Source organism: Hemitrygon akajei, chromosome 11 (genome assembly GCF_048418815.1).
Source record: "Hemitrygon akajei chromosome 11, sHemAka1.3, whole genome shotgun sequence".
Lineage (NCBI taxonomy): Eukaryota > Metazoa > Chordata > Chondrichthyes > Myliobatiformes > Dasyatidae > Hemitrygon > Hemitrygon akajei.
The window spans coordinates 102,576,314-102,595,667 of record NC_133134.1 but is presented as its reverse complement, the minus strand read 5'-3'; the positions used below and the strand labels follow the sequence as shown (position 1 = coordinate 102,595,667).

General features: G+C 39.8%; 1 protein-coding gene across 2 annotated transcripts in view; it reads left to right on the top strand.

Annotated features, from left to right (window-relative positions):
• The first annotated feature begins 169 nt into the window (after positions 1–169).
• LOC140735872 (regulation of nuclear pre-mRNA domain-containing protein 2-like) overlaps positions 170–19,354 on the top strand; it is an 85,061-nt gene continuing 65,876 nt past the window's right edge. For both annotated transcript variants that reach the window (XM_073061434.1, XM_073061433.1), the window contains exon 1: positions 170–519. In XM_073061434.1, coding sequence (XP_072917535.1) covers positions 348–519 — 172 coding nt within the window. In that variant the 5' untranslated portion in view covers positions 170–347. The remainder of the gene's footprint in view (positions 520–19,354) is intronic.

Sequence of the window (19,354 nt, the reverse complement as noted above, 5' to 3'; positions counted from 1 at the left end):
TAGCTACGTTACACGTTAGGGGAAAGGCTAGGCGTAGATTTAGTGCGCGCCCACAACCTCCTTTCCCTTCACGTGACGCATTTATTTTGGAGGGGAGGGGGCAGCGTATTTTGCGTGCGCGCTCCATCCCCTTCTACGTTCGTATTAGGAGAGGCGAGCGGAGGTTACGTGCGCGCCACCCCCCATCTGAGTGCAGACGAGACAGCAGGCAGTGGTGGCGTGCCCGTGCGCGTTCGCGTGCTGTCTGACGGCGACCCTGCTACCCCTTCTCTCTCTGTGCCTGCGCCTTGCTTTCCCCCTTACCACCCCACCGCAGGGGACGCGCAGCGGGGGGGAGGGGGACCAAGATGGCGGCGGCCGGGTCGGCCGCTTGGGCCGCTCTAGAGACAACGCTGGAGAAGAAGCTGCTGACGGTGACCAACACGATGGACAGTATCCAGGGCCTGTCCGCCTGGATCCTCGACAACAAGAAGCACTACACCTCCATCGTCAGGCATTGGATGAAGTGCATGAGGAAAGGTGAGCGCAGCCTGGCGCCTGGACGTGCATGGGGGAGGGGAGGGCCGGGCCAGGGCACGCAGCATTGTGTGGGTTTGGATATAGGGCTGTGTGCACGTATCTGTCTGAAAATTTATCGTTTTATGTAGCGTGAAAGTTCTCTCACACGGTCGGTGAGCATCTGTCCCACCAAAAGAACTGTGCAGATACTGGACTGGACATCAGATGTAAAACAAAATGGTCAATAGAGTCAACAGGTCTGACAGTAAGGTTCTCTACCCAATTGCCTCCTGAGTTATCGAGAATGTCTCGCTCCTTTGGCTATATAGCTATTTTCTTTGTTCCTCTGGTCTTTCCAATCAGATTGACAATTGGCAAGAAAATTTCAAGTGGCTGTGATTCTCTAGTTAGTATTGGCTCGTTTTAGCTAAACAACACTCGTTCTTTAACTTAAACCTCTGCCCCATCTTCATGCCTGACTTAGTCAATTATAAATAGTAGAGGGAATATTTAAAGCAATAATTTTGACACCATATTGCCATGGATTGATTGCAAGTGGGGTATATTTGTAGCAGAGCTTTGTGTAGTTGTGTTGCTGGGCTTAGGCATACCCATAGCCCCAACTTCCAGTGAAATGAAAATTTAATGCTGCCTTTATATAATATCTTTCATAATCTTGGGTCATCTATAAGATCTTTACTGCTTTGATAAGGGAAGGGCAGCAGATAATGGATGGATTCAAGCTGAGTTTTGCTATGATAGCAGTGGCAAAAATCTCACTTTAAGGAGGATACTGGAGAATAGTTTCAAAGGGTACAAGCTTGACCAGCCAATTATAACACATTGTAAGAACTCATCAGGTCAGAAAGCATCTATGGAGAAGTAACACAGTCAACATTTTTGGCTGAGACCCTGAATCAGGACTGGAAAGGTTAGGGGAGGGCACGCTAGTAGTGATGGGTGAAATCAGGTGGGGGGGGGGGGGAAGATGAAGTGAGAGCTGGGAGGTGATGGGTGGAATAGTTAAAGGGCTGAAGAAGAAACAATCTGATAGAACAAGAGAGTTGACTGTGAGAGAAAGGGAAGGAAGAGGGCAGGAGAAAGAGTTGATAGGCAAGTGAAGAGAAGTGATAAGAGGAGAACTGCAATGGTAAAAGAGACGGGGGGGGGGGGGGGCTAGACATTACCAGAAGTTGGAGAAATCGATGTTCATGTCATCATGCTGGAGGCTAAATAAATGACATATGAGATGTTACTCCTCCAACCTGAGAATGGCCTCATTAAAGCAGCAGAGGAGGCCAAGGAACAACCTGTTGGAGTGGGAAATAGAATCAAAATGGGTGATCACTGGGAAATCCTGTCTGTTGTGGCAGACAGATAGAACAAAGATACTTTGCCTTCTCTCACCTGCCTATCAACACTCCTTTGGTGCTTGGCCTGAAACATTGGGTAGTTGTAGAATACACTTTCTGGTGCTACTTGGACATGTCTGCAGTGACAGTTTATTCATTTCCATTGATGCTGCCTGACCTATGTTCCTCCAGCATTTTATATGTGTTGCTGTGGAATTCTAACATCAGCAGAAAGCTCTTGTGTTTTGGACTAGCTCCCTGAAATAGAGCCTTAAATGTTGGAAAAAGGAAGCCAGCAATTTAGATTTCTGTAAACATGCTATGGATAAGCTGTTGTTGTCTTGAATTTCACATTGCAAAAGTTTTTATTCCTTTAATGTTATGGTTTTTGAGTCAGCTTTCTACAGGTATCAGCCATTAGAAATATCTGCATGGTTTACTGGGGCATTAATGTAGCTAGATTCAACAATCTTGCTTTGTTGTTCTACTACGATGTGCTACTAATCTAGGACAAATATAAAGTTATTCCATGGTATTATGAGAGGATGAATCAATGTTCCATTTGTCGACCGGTATGAATGTTAGGTTGTTGGAAACATCTACATGTTCTACATCTAATGACTATAGGGAGATTGGAAGATACAAACACTTTGTTTTGATCTGGCAGGTTGCTTTGCAGATGGTGCAATGTCGATGTATGAATTGACTTTGAGTTGTGTATACATTGAGGGAAAATAGAACAAATGTGAAGTATTGTCATGGCTTTAAACCTCTGAGTTATGGCCACTTGATTTGTGCAAAATAACCAGTTGAATTAAGAACTTCTGTTAAGTACGTTGTGCAAAATAGCTGAAGATGAAGGATTCCTCTGCCACTGGTGATGATAAATGGGAGCAATTGGTGCTTATGAATAAAAATCCTGTTGGCATGTCATTTGTTATATTTTTCATGTTCAATTATATTTTCTGTAAGTGCTTGCAAGAAAATGAACCTGTGTAGTTTTTGGTGACATATATGGATTTTAACTTTGAGATCTATAGTGATACCAAAGCCAAGTGACAGTACTTGTGTATGTACTGATTTCATAGAGAGGAAAAGGAAGTATTTCATTATTAGAATGCAGTAATATTGATTTGGTTGATGTGAGTAGTCTAACAGGATCAGCGTTTCTCAGTGGGACAGAAGAAATCAAGTTAAATATAGTGTGATCAAGTACTTCATTAAGCCTCTGCTAGAGGAATTGGATCCCATTGAATGATTGCAAGTCAGAATAGACTGATTCTAGGCAGTTGTGACCTCTTGCATTTGAAAGCAATTTGCTGTTTCATCTCACTAAGATAACTGAGCTTAGCTATACTCTTGTAACATTCAGGTAGTGAAATAATGTTTAATGGAACAGCAACACACACAAGTAGGAACTCAGCAGGCCAGGTAGCATCTATGGAAAAGAGTACAGTTGATGTTTTGGGCCAAGACCATTTTGCATTTCCTCCAGCATTTTGTGTGTGTTGATTGGATTTCCAGCATCTGCAAATTTTCTCTTGTTTAATGAAACAATGTGTGTTTCTATCATTTCAAAGATAGGTAAGAGAACTTTAAAATTATTATTATTATTCTTAATAAGTAGAACTTTAAAAGTTCAGTGTGATGGGCTGAATGGTCCTTTAGTGATATCTATGTTACCATATTTGTCTTGTGTGCTTAATGATTGTTAACTGTCTTTAGTGCTGAAATCAGAGGTAAAATCCAAAATCAGTTGGACTTTTACAACCCCATGGCTTGTATAAAACACCTTTATAGATAAAGTCTTAATCAGTTTTGTGTGTTTTGACAATAATAAGTTTCTAGGTTTTGCTTTGGTGTAAATCTTAGAAATTTTTCAAGATACAGCAGTTGTAATAGTCCTGCAAAATGCACATTGGCACCGAATGGATGGATTTGAAATAATAATATTTATGATGGTGGGAATGTTGTTGTAGTATATGATTTTGGAATGTACTCAGAATTTCTTGCTAGCATTTATAAATAAACATAGAAACATTGAAGAGAAGAGCATGAATTTTGCTCTATGCTTTAGCATTATCTTTAGCATTCTTTAATCCCGATACCGTATTCCTGCTTTCTCCCCATTCTCCTTTATGCCACCTTTTTAAAAAAATGTATGCTCAATTACTTGGCCTCCACAGCTCACTGTGGTGGCAAATTCCACAAGTTCACTATTCTCAAGTGAAGAAATATCTGCTCATTTCAATGCTAAATCTCTTGCCTTGTAACCCGTGACTCCAACCGTTCGTTCTTGACATCCTAGTCATGGGGGAAATGTCTACCCCAGATCAGTTGTCTAGCACTGTCAGAGTTTTGGAACTTCAATATTTAGCTGTCAAACGATTGTGTTCAGGTCAAATGGTGTAGAGGAATTGCCCCGAAGCCTGCAGTTCCTCAAAATCATTCCAGTCTCAACCCGAAACAGTTGATGTTTCAGGTCAAGACACTTGATCTAGACTAGCGTTTTGCTCTAGTTTTCAGCATCTGCAGGCTCTTGTGTTTTCAGAATATGGTTTTTAGCTGCTTTCAGATTATGTAATGCATAAATAATAGTGATTCGTATTGAAACTGCATAGAGTGAAATACCGTAGATTTCGCACTACAGAGCGCACCTGATTAAAAGCCGCAGGCTCTAATTTTAGAAAGAAAATCAATTTTGTACTTGTACAAGCCGCACCGGATTTTAGGCCGCAGGTGTCCCACGTTGTAATATGAGATATTTACACAGAAAGATATTACACGTGAGGATTTTTTAACTTTTAATTAAATCCATATGGTAACATAAACAAATACATATTGCAAATGCTTTTTTTCGAACCGTGCCTGTAACACGGCTACTTTAAAATATACATACGTATCAGTAACACACAAATTACGTTGCGTATACTTTTTTACTGAACAGTGCACGAACAACATTCCAATATCTCCTAACGACTGGTAAAAAAAATATATACTTCAGCCTACCAGGAAAAGTTATTGATCGCCTTTAACTTAAAAGCAGCGTTTTCGCTCGGGTCTAATGCGCTCCCCCCCACCTTTCCATTTATCGCAAACCGGTATTTTTCCACAAGACGCGGCGAAACCGGATGTGACGTCATAGCATCCCGGGATGTAGTACAGAAAACAAATATACTTAAAACACCTCTAACTTTAACTAGAAAATACTAACAAATGAATTACTAAGCGAAAATAATATAAACTAAATAACTGCCATAAAGGCAGCACAATGCTTTTCTTCGAGTGTTTTCCATGTTGATGAGGGTGAGTACAAATGACTGATTTACAATAATTTAATTGTGAAAGTGCGCTTGATTTATCGTACAATTTCATTGGACCTCTGTGAACTACTCATCAATTTTATTGGTCTACTGTTACGAGGCAACATGTTTTTGGCGGCATGAAAAAAAACCATGCATTAGCCGCACCGTAGTAAAGGCCGCAGTGTTCAAAGCTGTTCAAAGCGTGGGAAAAAAAGTAGCGGCTTATAATCCGACATCTACGGTAGTTAATGTTAGCTCAGTTTTTCATGCCTGATGTGCTGATATTTTCAGTATTTTTCTGCTTTTCACTTTTGAGTATCTGACATATAACAAAATTATGCTAGAGGGAATGCAAGAATCTGATTAATGTAGAAAGGGTGCTGAAAATATTCAGAAGGCTCAATTTCAACGAGATAGTCCAAAACATGAGATTATGCAGATGCTGGAAATTCAGAGCAATACACACACAGTGATGGAGGAACTCAGCAAGTCAGGCAGCATCGATGGAAATGATGAAATGTCGATATTTTGGGCCGAGACCCTTCAACAGGATGAATATTCTCCTTTTTACTTCTGTGTTCTTAATTTTCTTTTCCTGTTTCTGCAAAGCTGATATGTGGAAATTATTTTTCTGTACTTCATGGTGTCAAAATTGGTGCACCTTGCATTGTATTATTCTTTCGGAGAAGTTCAGTGTGAAGCTATTCATCCCCTTGTCTATTTCCATCTACAATCTCCTGTTTTAAACTGAAGTGTGTTGTGATTTGCTCCTGACATATCACTTATGGAAAGACTGCTTTTTATTTTAAATTGTGATGTGAATAGTTACAGGGAACTTAAAGAAATGCTCAAATGGCAAAAAGAAACTACAGTGAAAGTCAAAGTCAACTTATTAAAGTTATGTATAAAGTTATGATATAATAATTAGAGATTAATTTTCTTGCAGGCATTTACAGGAAAATAAAGAATTACTATAGAACTTACGAAACATTTTGCATAATCAAAGACTGACAGACAACCAATGTGCAGAAGACAGACTTTGCAAATTAAAAAATAAATAATACTGAGAATATGAGTTATAGAATTCTTCAAAGTAAGCCTGTAGGTTGTGGAATCAGTTCAGAGTTGAGGTGAGGAGCCAGTTCAGGAGTCTAGCTGTAGGATAATAATTGTTCCTGAACCTGGTGATGTAGGCTCTAAGGCTCCTGTACCTGCTAAATGGGAAATACTTTTCTTTCAACTTTGAATTGGATTCTGTTGTTTTTAGATCTATATAACATAAAGGTCAGTTTGCTGCATGTAGTATAGTAGCATTCTAATTAATTTTTAAAAATTTATATTTCTTTTTTCTTTGGAACTCAAGTCTGAAATTACAAGTATGGGACAGGTTGATCCTAGATTTAATGTCAGGTTTGCCCTGAGGTTGAATAGTACTGCTGAGTTTAGTTCATTTTGTGCTGTTTGGGAATTGAGCCTGGAACGTTATCATTTCAATTGATCATTCACATTGATGATTTGGAAAAGGGGACTGAGTGTAGTGTAGCAAAATTTGCTGATGACACTAAACTGAGTGGAAAAGCAAATTATACAGAGGGTGTGGAGAGTCTGCAGAGGGATGTAGATAGGTTAAGTGAGTGGGCCAAGGTCTGGCAGATGGAATACAATGTTGGTAAATGCGAGATCATACACTTTGGAAGGAGTAATAGAAGAGCAGATTATTTAAATGGTGAAAGATTGTAGCATGCTGTTGTGCAGAGGGACTTGGGAGTGCTTGTGCATGAATAGCAAAAAGTTGGCTTGCAGATACAACAATTTATTAAGAAGGCAAATGGTATGTTGGCCTTCATTGCTAGAGGGATTGAGTTCAAGGGCAGGCAGGTCATGATGCAGGGTATTGGTGAGGCTGCACCTGAAGTACTGTGTACAGTTCTGGTCTCCATACTTGAGGAAGGATATATTGGTTTTGGAGGCAGTGCAGAGGAGGTTCACCAGGTTGATTCCAGAGATGAAGGGGTTAACCTGTGAGGAGAGATTGAGACGCCTGGGACTATACTCTCTGGAATTCAGAAGAATGAGAGGGGATCTTATTAGAAACAATCAACATTTTGAAAGGGATAGATAAGATAGAAGTAGGAAAGTTGTTTCCATTAGTAGGTGAGAGTAGAAACCTAGAGGAGGAGAAACTGTTTTCCCAGAGAGTGGTGAATCTGTGGAATTCTCTGCCCAGGGAAGCAGTTGAGGCTTCTTCACTAAATATATTTAAGATAGTTAGATTGATTTTTACTTAGTAGGGGAATTAAGGGTTATGGGGGAAAGGCAGGTAGATGGAGCTGAGTTTACAGACAGATCAGCCATGATCTTAGCTCGATGGGCCAGATGGCCTACTCCTGCTCCTATTTCTTATGTTCGTATCAGCATCCTCTTTACCTATTTAGTCACCAGAGAGGATGACTTTTCTCTTATGCAAGCGCTTGTACTCTGCGTTGGGGTTGCTTAATACTTGAAGCAAATGTTTCAAAGTTGATAACTCACTGTATCAGAGGTTGCAGTTTCACAACATTTTCAAAATTAGGGGACAATTCTATTGGATTTAAGACCATAAAACATAGGAGAAGAATTAGACCATTCAGCCTATCAAAGCTGCTGCACCAATTTCATCATGGCTGATCATAGATCCCACTCAACTCCATACACCTGTCTTCTCGCCATATCCTTTGATGCCCTGCTTGATCGGGAAATGATCAACTTCTATAAGTATACCCAGGGACTTGGCTTCCACCACAGTCTGTGGCAGAACATTCCAGAGATTCACTACTCTCTGGCTAAAAAAAAAACTCCTTACCTCTCTTCTAAAAGATTGTCCCTCAATTTTGAGGCTGTGCCTTCTAGTTCTAGATACCTCCAACGTAAGAAACATTGTCTCCACATCCACTGGCATTTACTGACCATTTAGAGTACCGGTATGTCTTTATTTGCTGACTATTGGATGTGTGTCTGTATTTATTACCCACAGGGAGTGAGTCTGTATTTACTGACCATCTGGAGTGTGTCTGTAGTTATAGACCATTGGCTGTGTGTCTGTATTTAGTCCTATCTAGACCTTTCAGCATTCAGTGGGTTTCAGTGAGATCCCCCCAACATTCTTCTAAATTCCAGTGTGTACAGGCCCAAGTCTTCCAAACACTCATAGTATGTTAACCCCTTTATTCCCAGAAACATCCTCGTGAACCACCTCTGGACTCTCTCCAATGATAACACATCCTTTCTGAGATATGGGGCCCAAAGCTGTGTGTCTATTAAAGCCTTAGCATTATCTCTTCACTTTTATATTCTATTCCCCATGGGGGACGGGGGGAAGCTAACATTGCATTTATTTGAAAATAACAAATGTGTTTTTATTCAAAAAGGATGGATGAAGAAAGCAGAACACTACATATCAGTTAGTTTAATATCTTATTGGGGAAAGTAGCTGTTACTGTATTGGTTATGGCAAGGCACAAGAAAATATGCGGGTCATTGGGCAAAGTCTATTTGGTTTTAAGGGATGACCAATTCTCCAATTTATCAGAGTGGTGAAATAATGTGCTGGTGGTAAAGGGGAACTGGTGGATTTTCTGAAGATGCAAAAAGGTGCAGCATCAAATGTTATTGCAGAAAATAAGATGGTTGGCACCATCTTTTTGTGGAAGAAGATGGCACCAGGGAACAATGCGACCAAGGGCAACATTCTCCAGATGGTTCACCTAACTACTACTTTTACATCTTTTTCTTTCAAATGTAGTTCTGCGACTGTTGGAGTCTATGATTGCCATTTTTGTAATGTGTTTTTCTGGCTGATTGAGTGGTCAGACACTTTGCTGACTGAGGGTGTTTCAAGGGAAGTGTGCGACCTAGAGGTTGAGAAGCCTTGAGATAGGGCGCGAGCCATGATCAACTCCATTTCTTGGTGATTGAAGCATCAAGGAAGAATGAAATCATTGAGGTGATTGGGTGTTCTGTGCCATCTTCTAGCCTCTTGCTCACTGCTGCTGGAGAAAGGTGTATGTGTGTGACACACTCTCCCTCAATGCCTTTGGCTGGTACTAGAGTCCTGAATATTGGGTAAGGTTTAATCATTGAAGTTTGCGGATTGCACTTTGTAGTTCATGTTCTGATGTGTTTCTGGTCACTCCTCCTTTTGTTGTTATTTTGGGCAATTCTGAATCGGGCTGGCCTGCAGATAGCGAACACTGAGCTGAACTGCATATGTCTGGACACTTAATTTTGTGTTGTGTATTCTGTTTTTCACTCATCTATTTTTTGTCGCCATTTTGTGTGATTTGTTTTTTTTATGCATGGGGTGGTTGATGTTTATTATTTGAGCAGATTCCATGGTTTTCTTTGTTTTGTCGTTGTCTGTGGAGAAGACGAATCTCGGGTTTTATGCTACATACATACTTTGATAATGTTCTTTGAATCTTTGAGAAAATAAAGACTTGTGTTAGGAGATATTGTGCAGGTATGAATATAAAATTAGCTACTTCATGAGAGCATAATGGGCATAAATGTTTTACTAGGTGGCAAGCTGTGCCATTGGAATTGATGCTGGGCCTCAGGTTTTACAGTTTATATAAATAACAGATGAAGGTAACAGAGTCATGGTTGCTCATTTGTCATCAGTAAAAGAAAAGTAAGACAAAGAAAATGCAAAGGAATACAGATAGTTGAGTGGGCGTGGATCCTACAAGTGAGGGTATGATGTAAGAAAATAGGAAATTCTTTTTTGACAAGACAAATCAAAAGGAAGCATGTTGTTTAAAATAAGACAACAGTGTAGAATTCTGAGACACAGAGACATCTGGATGTTGAAGCACATGATTTGTAAACAATTATATAATGCAGGAACAGTAAGAAATTACTGAAGCTATCAAGGTGGTATAATTTATCGCTCCACATTCTAAATGCTTTGGTTAAATGAGATACTGATGAAGCCAGATTGGAGTATTACATACAATCTAGATTTCATGAAGAATTGATGTAAACAGTTTGGAATTGCTTCAGAGAAGGTTTGTTAGACTGCTACTGGAATGGATGGTTTGTCTTGTATCTGCTGGAGTTCAGAAGCATGAGAGGGATCTTGATTGAAACTTGTACAGTCTTGAGGGGCTTTTATTGGTGGGTATGTAGAGAGAATGTTTCCTGTAGAAAGAGGAGTCACTATTTTAAAAATAGAGGTTATCTATTAAAGTGGAGAAATAGGTGATTTTTTTGCTGTGTTGGAACTCCCCCAAAAGTGTGATGGAAGCAGGTGTTTTAAGACAGATTTACGTTAATTCTTGAAATGTAAGGAAGTGAAAGGTTAACATGAGTAAATGGAAATACAGAGTTGAAATTGCAGTCAAATTGAACATGATCTGATGGAATGGTGGAACTGAGTGACTTAGAACATAGAACAATACAGTACAGGCCCTTTGGCCCACAATGTTGTGCCAACCCTCAAACCCTGCCTCCCATATAACCCTCCACCTTAAATTCCTCCATATACCTGTCTAGTAGTCTCTTAAATTTCACTTGTTCCTGTCCCAATGTTTGCATGTATAGTAAGCAATAAATCAGATAATGACCAATAAATATGAATAGTCCATTTAGTAAAATAATGGATAATTGTAGTGAATATGAAACTAACAGATTTCTACTAACTTAGAGCTTAAATAGGATGAGCATCAGGATAAAATTGGGTTCTTGTTTTAGTAACTCAACAATTCTCTCTTGGGGATATGTTAGGGGACAATGTCAATGAAGCTGTGTACAATGAAAGTCACTTCTTCCAGGACGGGAAAAGAATGTTGAAGTGATGATAATGTAATAGATGATATTACATAAAATGATTAGTCTTTTTCTCATCTAAGTGAGCTGGTCATTGACAGCAAGATTTATTGACCATCCCTCAGTGGATTTGAAAAGGTGCTGTCCAGTCATCTTCAAATACTGATGAGTAAACATCATTGCTATAGATTCAGTTGAATACATAATCCAACTTTTTTAAAAAAAGGATGATAAGATTTTTTTCCCTGAAGGGCATTGTAAACGGGGGGGTTTTATGACGATATATTATTTTCATGTTTGCTACATCACAGAAGGCGGTTGTTTGGCCTTTTGAGTCCATGGTTGCCTTTTAACATAGCATTTTCATTTGGTCCCGTTTTCCCCCTCATTTCTCTGCACCACAACGAACTCTACCTGTTGTCAGGTGCAATGAGCAATTTTAGAGCAATGAATGTATTATTGATACACTGATACCCATTCAGAACAGAGGGTGGTGAATATGTGGAATTCAGTGCCACAGATGACTGTGGAAGACATGTTTAAAGTGGAGATTAATAGGTTCTTGATTAATCAGGGCATCAAAAATTACAAGGAGATGGCATGAGAATGGAATTGGTAGGGATAATAAATCAGCCACTTGATGGACTTTTGGCTTAATACAGATCCACTGTCTTATTGTCTAAATTATTGGAGTCTTGAAGTCCCAATCATTACTCTAAGATGGCTCATGGCACCCAATTACAGGCCTCATTTACACCAGTCAGTAGTAAAGACTAGGAACTTTGTCAAGTCTTACCAGCCTGATACTCCATGCCATTTCAAGTGGATCTTAAAAAATCAGTAAACATGAGAGAGCTAGTGTGTGGATGTATTGTGCAATGTTATTTTAAATATCGTGTTTCTTTACCTGGTGGAAAATCTTCTTAATGCTCACTGTATTTGTTGGATAAATGGAAGATTGTATTTCATTTGAATGCATTGCCCATTATCTGAAATGTGATATTTCTTGTGAGCATAACCCACAAGTACATTTTAGCAATGTGTGCTAAGATTCTGGTGGCAAGTAAATTAATTCATATATATTATCCTCTTTTAAAAACCTGGAGAGGGATGGGCTCCACCAGGTTTCACACGCTGTACAGTGAGCAATCACCAAAAAGATTCCACCACCCTCTTATATAGTAAACCTTTGTTAATCCAGCACCTTCTGGACTATGGTGCCACATTGGCTGACTTTCTGGACTAAATGGGATGTTGCTTCAATTAACCTTGAATTCTCTTTCAAAAGATTCAAATTTATTTATCATGTGTTCATGCAATCAGTTATTTGCATTAACAATATCTGAAGACATTTTTCTATAGTTTAAAAGGATTATCAATGAACTGGGCAAGTTGAAAGGGAGCAATGGAAACAGGCTCTTGGAAATTTAAAGGGAGCCTGGAATGTGTCCCTAGTTGGTACAGGGCCCTAGTGAGATTAAAGGAGTGTGGGAAAGAGGCCGCATTGTCAACGGTAATCAACCCAATGTAATGAAACAAATACCACAGTTGATTCTTTTCCGTCTTTATTAGTAGCAAGCTACGAGAGAGAACATTCCATCTGCACTCACAGAGAGTCAAAACTCGAAGTCTCTCTAAGGACAGAGATACAGAGATTTTTATACCACTTTTGTCACGAATGCCATCAGCAGTGATAGTCCGAGAAAAAGGCCATTTAAGCTTTGTCCACGTTAGACGGGATAATTTTGAAAACGCCGGTTTCACGTAAAAACGTTAGGCGTCCACCCTATGCATTTTAAAAAATATCTCTGTTCACATTAAAATGGATATTTTGGCGAATCTCCTCCTCCTGCGCATGCGCAGGACACATCTACCGAAAACAAGCGACATGTTTGGTGTCGAATCTCGCTGTGAACGACTTGGAGCACGTTTGTCCAGTTACAAACTAGAAAAACTTAAACGACGGACAGCTGTTGGCTCTCGTGCAGGAGGACTTAAAGGTAAAAAAAAACTAATGCTGGAACGTATGGAGGCAACCGACAGGGCTGACGACGAACATTGAAAAACTAACAAACTCTGTTGCATTAATGAAGCCCTTTGTTAACTGTATAAAACATATCTGCATCAGTACTTGCATAAATAGGTAAACCACCTTCATACGAGCAAGGACAGAAAACAGGGCAAAGTGAGTATACTTAATTATTCAGTAAGTTATGGGTCAAAGTATTTGGTGAGTACATTTCTAACTCTTCTGGCTTCAGTCTTGTTGCCGTCTGTTCTGAAATTGTTAGGTTGCGTTCAAGAAAACAATGAAATGGCGCGCTGCCGTCACCATCTGTTCCTGCACGTCATGACAGCGTTTTTAGATTTCTCTAGTTACCCCGTCCACACTGCTCCGGTCAAGCGGCATTTTCAAAATTACACACCCTGGAGAGTGTTTCTGAAAATCTCCGGTTTCGGGGGTTAAAAACGCAGTTTTAGTGCGAATGGAAGGTAAAAACGAAGAGAAAAAGCTTACGTTACGGATTTATCCGATGTAGTGTGGACGTAGCCTTAATCACCTAAAACAGAGGTAAACGTACTTGACAAATAACACTTAATCACATCAGGCAGAGGTAATCAGAAAACAGAGTATAGATTGCTACATCCTGCAAGTGAGACAAGGAGTCAGCAGGACAAATTAATCCTTTAACATCTCAATACAAAAGGACAGTCAGATCCATAGACTCTGTCCAATCTGGCGTTTTCAAAATTGCACACTCTGGAGGGCGTTTTAGAAAAGCTCCGTTTTTGGGGGGAGAAAAACGCCATTTTAGTGTGGACGGAGGGTCAAAACGAAGAGAAAAAGCACTCGATGGGCAGTCATTTAGTGGATTAGAATTTTACTGCATTGAAATACTTGAAACTAATTATCACTCATCTTTTCCTGGTTGGTAGTGTCAATGTTGAAGTAACATTTGGAACTTGCATGAGCAGAGGTGTAGAGGGTCGGTAACTTCAAATTCCCGGGTTTCAGTATCTCAGAAGACCTGTCCTAGACCCATCATATAAAATTAATTGCAAAGAAAGCAATTAATCAGGACCTTTACTTCCTCAGGAGTCTGAGAAGATTCAGCATGCAATCAAAAACCCTGGCAAACTTCTGTAGGTTTGTGGTGGAAAGTGTGCTGACTGGCGCCATTACGGCTGGGTATGGGAACACCAATGACTTTGAGCAGAAAATCCTACAAAATGTAGTGGATTCAGCCCCGCATGTCATAGGTAAAACCCTCCCAACCATTGAGGACATCTACATGAAGTGTTGTAGAAAAGCAACATCCATTATCAAAGTTTCTCACCACCCATGCTATGCTGTTTTCTCGTTGCTGCCATCAGGTAGAAGTGCCTCAAGACTTGTACCACCAGGTTCAAGAACACTTACTACCCCTCAACCATCAGGCTCTTGAACAAAAGGGGATTAACTACAATCATTCTACTTCTGGTGTTCCCGCAACCGAAGATCTCACTTTAAATACTCTTTATCCTGTCATTTCATGCTCATTATTTATTGCTGTTTACTTTTATCTCCATTTGCACAGTTTGTTGTTCATTGATCCTGTTTACAGTTACTGTTCTATAGATTTGCAAAGAATCTCAGGGTTGTATGTTGTGACATGTATGTACTTCGATAATAAATTTTATTTTGAACATTTGAACAGTACTACTGCAAAGTTCACCACAAATAATGACTTAATTTTGCCATCTCAATGTTTCAAGGTGCTTTATAGTTTCTTTTGCAGTATAGCCAGGTTAACTAATGAATGAATTTGAGAGTTCAGGCCCTTAGATAGATGTTTGCTGTAATTTTATTTTGGATTGCTGGTCCATGCTGACATTGGTCATTTGTACTGGAAAGGTGTATGTATTTTTGGTGATTGGTCTGTTGCACCCTTCTCTGTAACATTATTTGTGACGTTGCCTGCAAGCCGTCACTGACAGCAGCAAAGGTTAAGTGCACAAAGCCCTGACCCAGTGCATGTTTGTATTTGCATCAAAACAAAAATGAGTTTTATGAATTTTAAGCAGAGATTTTGAATTATGTAAATGTTTATAATTATATTAGTACTGTATAGGATATATGACACAGAGGTCAACATGTGACCCAACGGCCAGTGCTTATACTTTACTCTGCTCTCCTTTCTTTACTGTTGTGTTTGTCCGCCTTCCCTAAGTGCTTCCAAGCTATTTGGAAATCTGTGGTTGTAACTTGGGTATGCTTACCACTCCTGATAAAGAAGTTTCTTTGGAATTCCCTCCTGTATTTCTTTGTGACAATCTTGTAATGATAGTGTGTAGTTATGTTATTTCTGCAAGTGAACATAGAAGGTGAATCACAGCCCTTCTTAACTTTAAAGTAAAGAACTTCTTTCAGGGTCAGCAATGTTTTCCCAAGGGAAAGGAAACAATCTGTTCATCTTTTCCTGATATGTATACCTTTGTACTTCTTGCACCATTGCAATCTTTTTCTTGTTTCGTCCCTGATTCCTCTGCCTTTATACAAGATCAACTTAATATTCTGGGGGAGGTCTAAGCAGATTTAATAACCTTCCCCATGTTGCTGTCCTCCTCAGTTTTGAGTGTCCCCTCCATTAGGTATCATTTTCAGATTTATGAACTGTGCCTTTAATTCTTTAATGCAAATTGTGAACTGTTGCAGTCCCAGTCCTGAACAGCTTCCCCTTTGCCATCTGATTCCTAAATGGACATTGAAGCTTTGGACACTACCTCACTTTTTTTAATATACAGTATTGCTGTTTTTGCTGCTAAGTTAAGAAATTTCATGTCACATGCTGGTGATAATAAACCTGATTCTGATTCCGATGCTGCTTGTTTCTCTGTGCACTGCATATTCTGTCCTTTCCATTCCTGAGCATTGGCATTTCTGTATCAAGCCAGGATGCAAACAGTTAGATTCTCCCCACTGGACATCTATAGAAGAATTAGAATCAAAACCATTGGATTGTGTTTCCTGGTTTAGTTTTATAACTGCTGGTATTTAAATTGTGCTTTCATGTACAAAATTTTCATACGGTTTAATTAAAAACAAGCTACAAATAAATATGGCATAATTGTTGGAAGAAACAAAAGTTTTGGGCAATCAATAGGGCTTGGATGTAGAAGATGGCAAGATTGGTGTGCTAAAGGTATTTCAATGATCTACTGAAGGGCTTTCTTTCTAATCTTTTTTGTTGGTGTCTTCAGTTCTCTCTTAATATTAACATTTGTATACACTTAATCTGTTTTTACCTTTGTCTGATTGTCCAAATACTTCTCTCAACTTCACTGCACTGAATGCAGCATACAATTGATCTTTCTCATTATCTACATGTCATGAGAAAATTCTAACCTGTTCACTATGAATTTTAAAATTTCAGACCATAAGATACAGGAACATAATTGAACCATTCAGTCCATTGAGTCTGCAAGGCCATTTGATCATGGCTGATTTGTTTCCCCTTCAACCCTTGTCCCCGTAACCTATCAACCTCCACCTTAAATACACCCAATGATCTGGCCTCTATAGCTGCCTGTGGCAATGAATTCCACAGATTCACCAACCTCTGACTGAATAAATTCCTCCCCATATCTGTTATAAATGGATGCCCCTTTATTCTGAGATTGTGGCCTTTGGTCCTAGACTCGCCCACCAGAGGAAACATCCTCTCCACATTCACACTATCGCGGGCTTTCAGCATTCAATAGAGTTCAATGAAATTTCCCCTCTTCTAAATTCGCTGAGCCTTCATATGCTCCTCATATGATAAGTACTTTGAACTTTGAATCTTCTCCAAAGTCAACACATCTATTCTTAGGGGCTCAAAACTGCTCACAATACTTCAAATGAGGCCTCACCAGTGCATTATAAATCCTTGCTTTTATATTCGAGACCTTGCAAAATTAATGCAAGCATTGCATTTGCCTTCCTCAGTATTAACTCAACTGAAAAAGTTTAGGGAATCCTGCATGAAGACTCCCAAGTACCTCTTCACCTTGGTTTTTTTGAATTTTCTCCCCGTTTACAAAATAGTCTATGCTTTTAATTCTTCTACCAAAGTGCATAACCATATGCTTCCTGGCACTGTGTTCCATCTGCCACTCTTAGCGCATTCTCCTAATCGGTCTGAGACCTTCTGAAGTCTACCTGCTTCCTTAACATTACCTGCCCCTCCACCTGTCTTTGTATCAGACGCAAACCTGTCCACAAAGCCATCAGTTCCATCATCCAAATCATTGACAAATAACATAAAAACAAGCAGTCTGAACAATGATCTGTGTGGAACATTGGTATCCAAGCAGAAAAGGCTCTCTTTATTTCTACTCTTTGTTTCCTGCCAATCAGCCAATGCTCTATCCATGCTGGTATCTTTTCTGTAATATCATGGGCTCAACTTGTTAAGCAATGCCATGTGTGGCACCTTGTCATAGGCCTTCTGATAATCAAAGTATGCCACATTCACTTTTGTCTTGCCTTGTTTTTCCTCTAAGAATTCCAACAGATTTGTTAGGCCAGATTTTCTCTTAAGGAAACCATGCTGAGTTTGTCTTATTTTATCATGTGCCTCCAAGTACCTCAAACATCATCCTTAACAGTCGACTCCAGCATCTTCCCAACTAATGGGGGTCAGGCTAACAGGCCTATGGTTTCCCTTCTTATGCCTCCCTCCCTTCTTGAAAAGTGGAGTGACGTTTGCAATTTTGAGTCCTCAAACCTTGCCAGAATTTAGTGATTTTTGAAAGATCATGACTGATGCCTCCACATCTCTTCAGCTACCTCTTTGAGAACCCTGGGGTGTAGTCTATCTGTGGAATGCTCTGCCTCAGAAGGCAGTGGAGGCCAATTCTCTGGATGCTTTCAAGAAAGAGTTAGATAGAGCTCTTAAAGATAGCAGAGTCAAGGGATATGAAGAGAAGGCAGGAACGGGGTACTGATTGTGAATGATCAACCATGATCACAGTGAATGGCGGTACTGGCTCGAAGGGCCAAATGGCCTACTCATGCACCTATTGTCTATTGTCTACGTTAAGACTTTTCAGCTTCCTAAGCAACTTCTTACTGATAGCAATGACACTCACTTCTGCTCCCGACACCCAGATGGTATGTTGCATCCCAGGTGCCAGGGGCATCTCGGATTGGGTCCAAGGCATTCTAAAGGGGATGGTGAGCAGCCAGATGTTTTGGTACGTATTGGCAGCAGTGATGTAGGTAAGAAAAGGGAGGAAGTCATAAGTGAGGAATTGGGGAACTAGGTGGAAAACTGAAATGCAGGTCAACAAGGGTAATAATCTATGGATTGCTCCGTGTCACATGTCAGCGAGGGTAAGAATCGGATGAGGAACTGGTGCAAGGGGTAGGGTTTCAGATTTCTGCATCATTGGGATCTCCTCTGAGGACGGTATAACCAGTACAAAAGGGATGGCTTACGTTTGAATCTGAGAGGGAACCAATATCCTTGTGGGCAGGTTTGCTCGAGCTAATTGGGAGGACTTAAACTACTTTGGCAGTGAAAATAAGTGGTAGGGTTGAATATGGGGTAGATGGTGCACAAACAGGCAGTGAGACTGTCAGGAAGGACAGGCAGATGATAGTGCAAAGTTGCCATCAGTGGGATGCGATGTGATGTAACGGGGACAATATTGAAAGGGTAATGACACCTATGCAAATGGTTTTTTAACTTGGCTTGTATTTTGTTTTGGTTTGATTTATCGTCATTGTCACATGCACAGAGATAGTGAAAAGCTTGTCTTATTACCGATCAAATTATTACACAGTGCATTGAACTAGATCAAGGTGAAACAATTACAATGCAGAATAAAGTGTAAAAGCTACTGGAAAAAGTGCAGTGCAGACAAATGATAAACTGAGGTAGATTGAGGCCAGAAGTCCATTTTATCAAAAACACTGCTATCAAACCTTTCTCATTGAGCTACTTGGCAGTTTCCTGTAATCTGTTAAATTCTTTAGCATGTAAGCTGTTGGTTGAAGTTCGTTATCTACAGCATGTTGACTGTGTTCTGTTGCAGAAACTTTTTAAATTACCAGTTATTCTGTTTGTAGAACCAGAAGTGTACTTTATAGTTAAATTGCTTTGTTTTGCATGATTGTTTAGGGAGTGCATTTGAAGGCAGTTTTCATTTGACTACAATGGTTATTTGTAACTCATACCTGTTAGGCAACACATTTAAATCCACTAAATCCAGAACTTCTATCACATGTGCATTTTCTTTAAACACTTTGTGGTGTCACTACTGTGGGATGCCATGGCTGCCTGCCATCAGAAACAGCTCTGGATCATTGCTGCCTCTGAGCTACAGAAATGTCAGCACCAGTATTTTGCCTATAAATGGGGAAAGCTA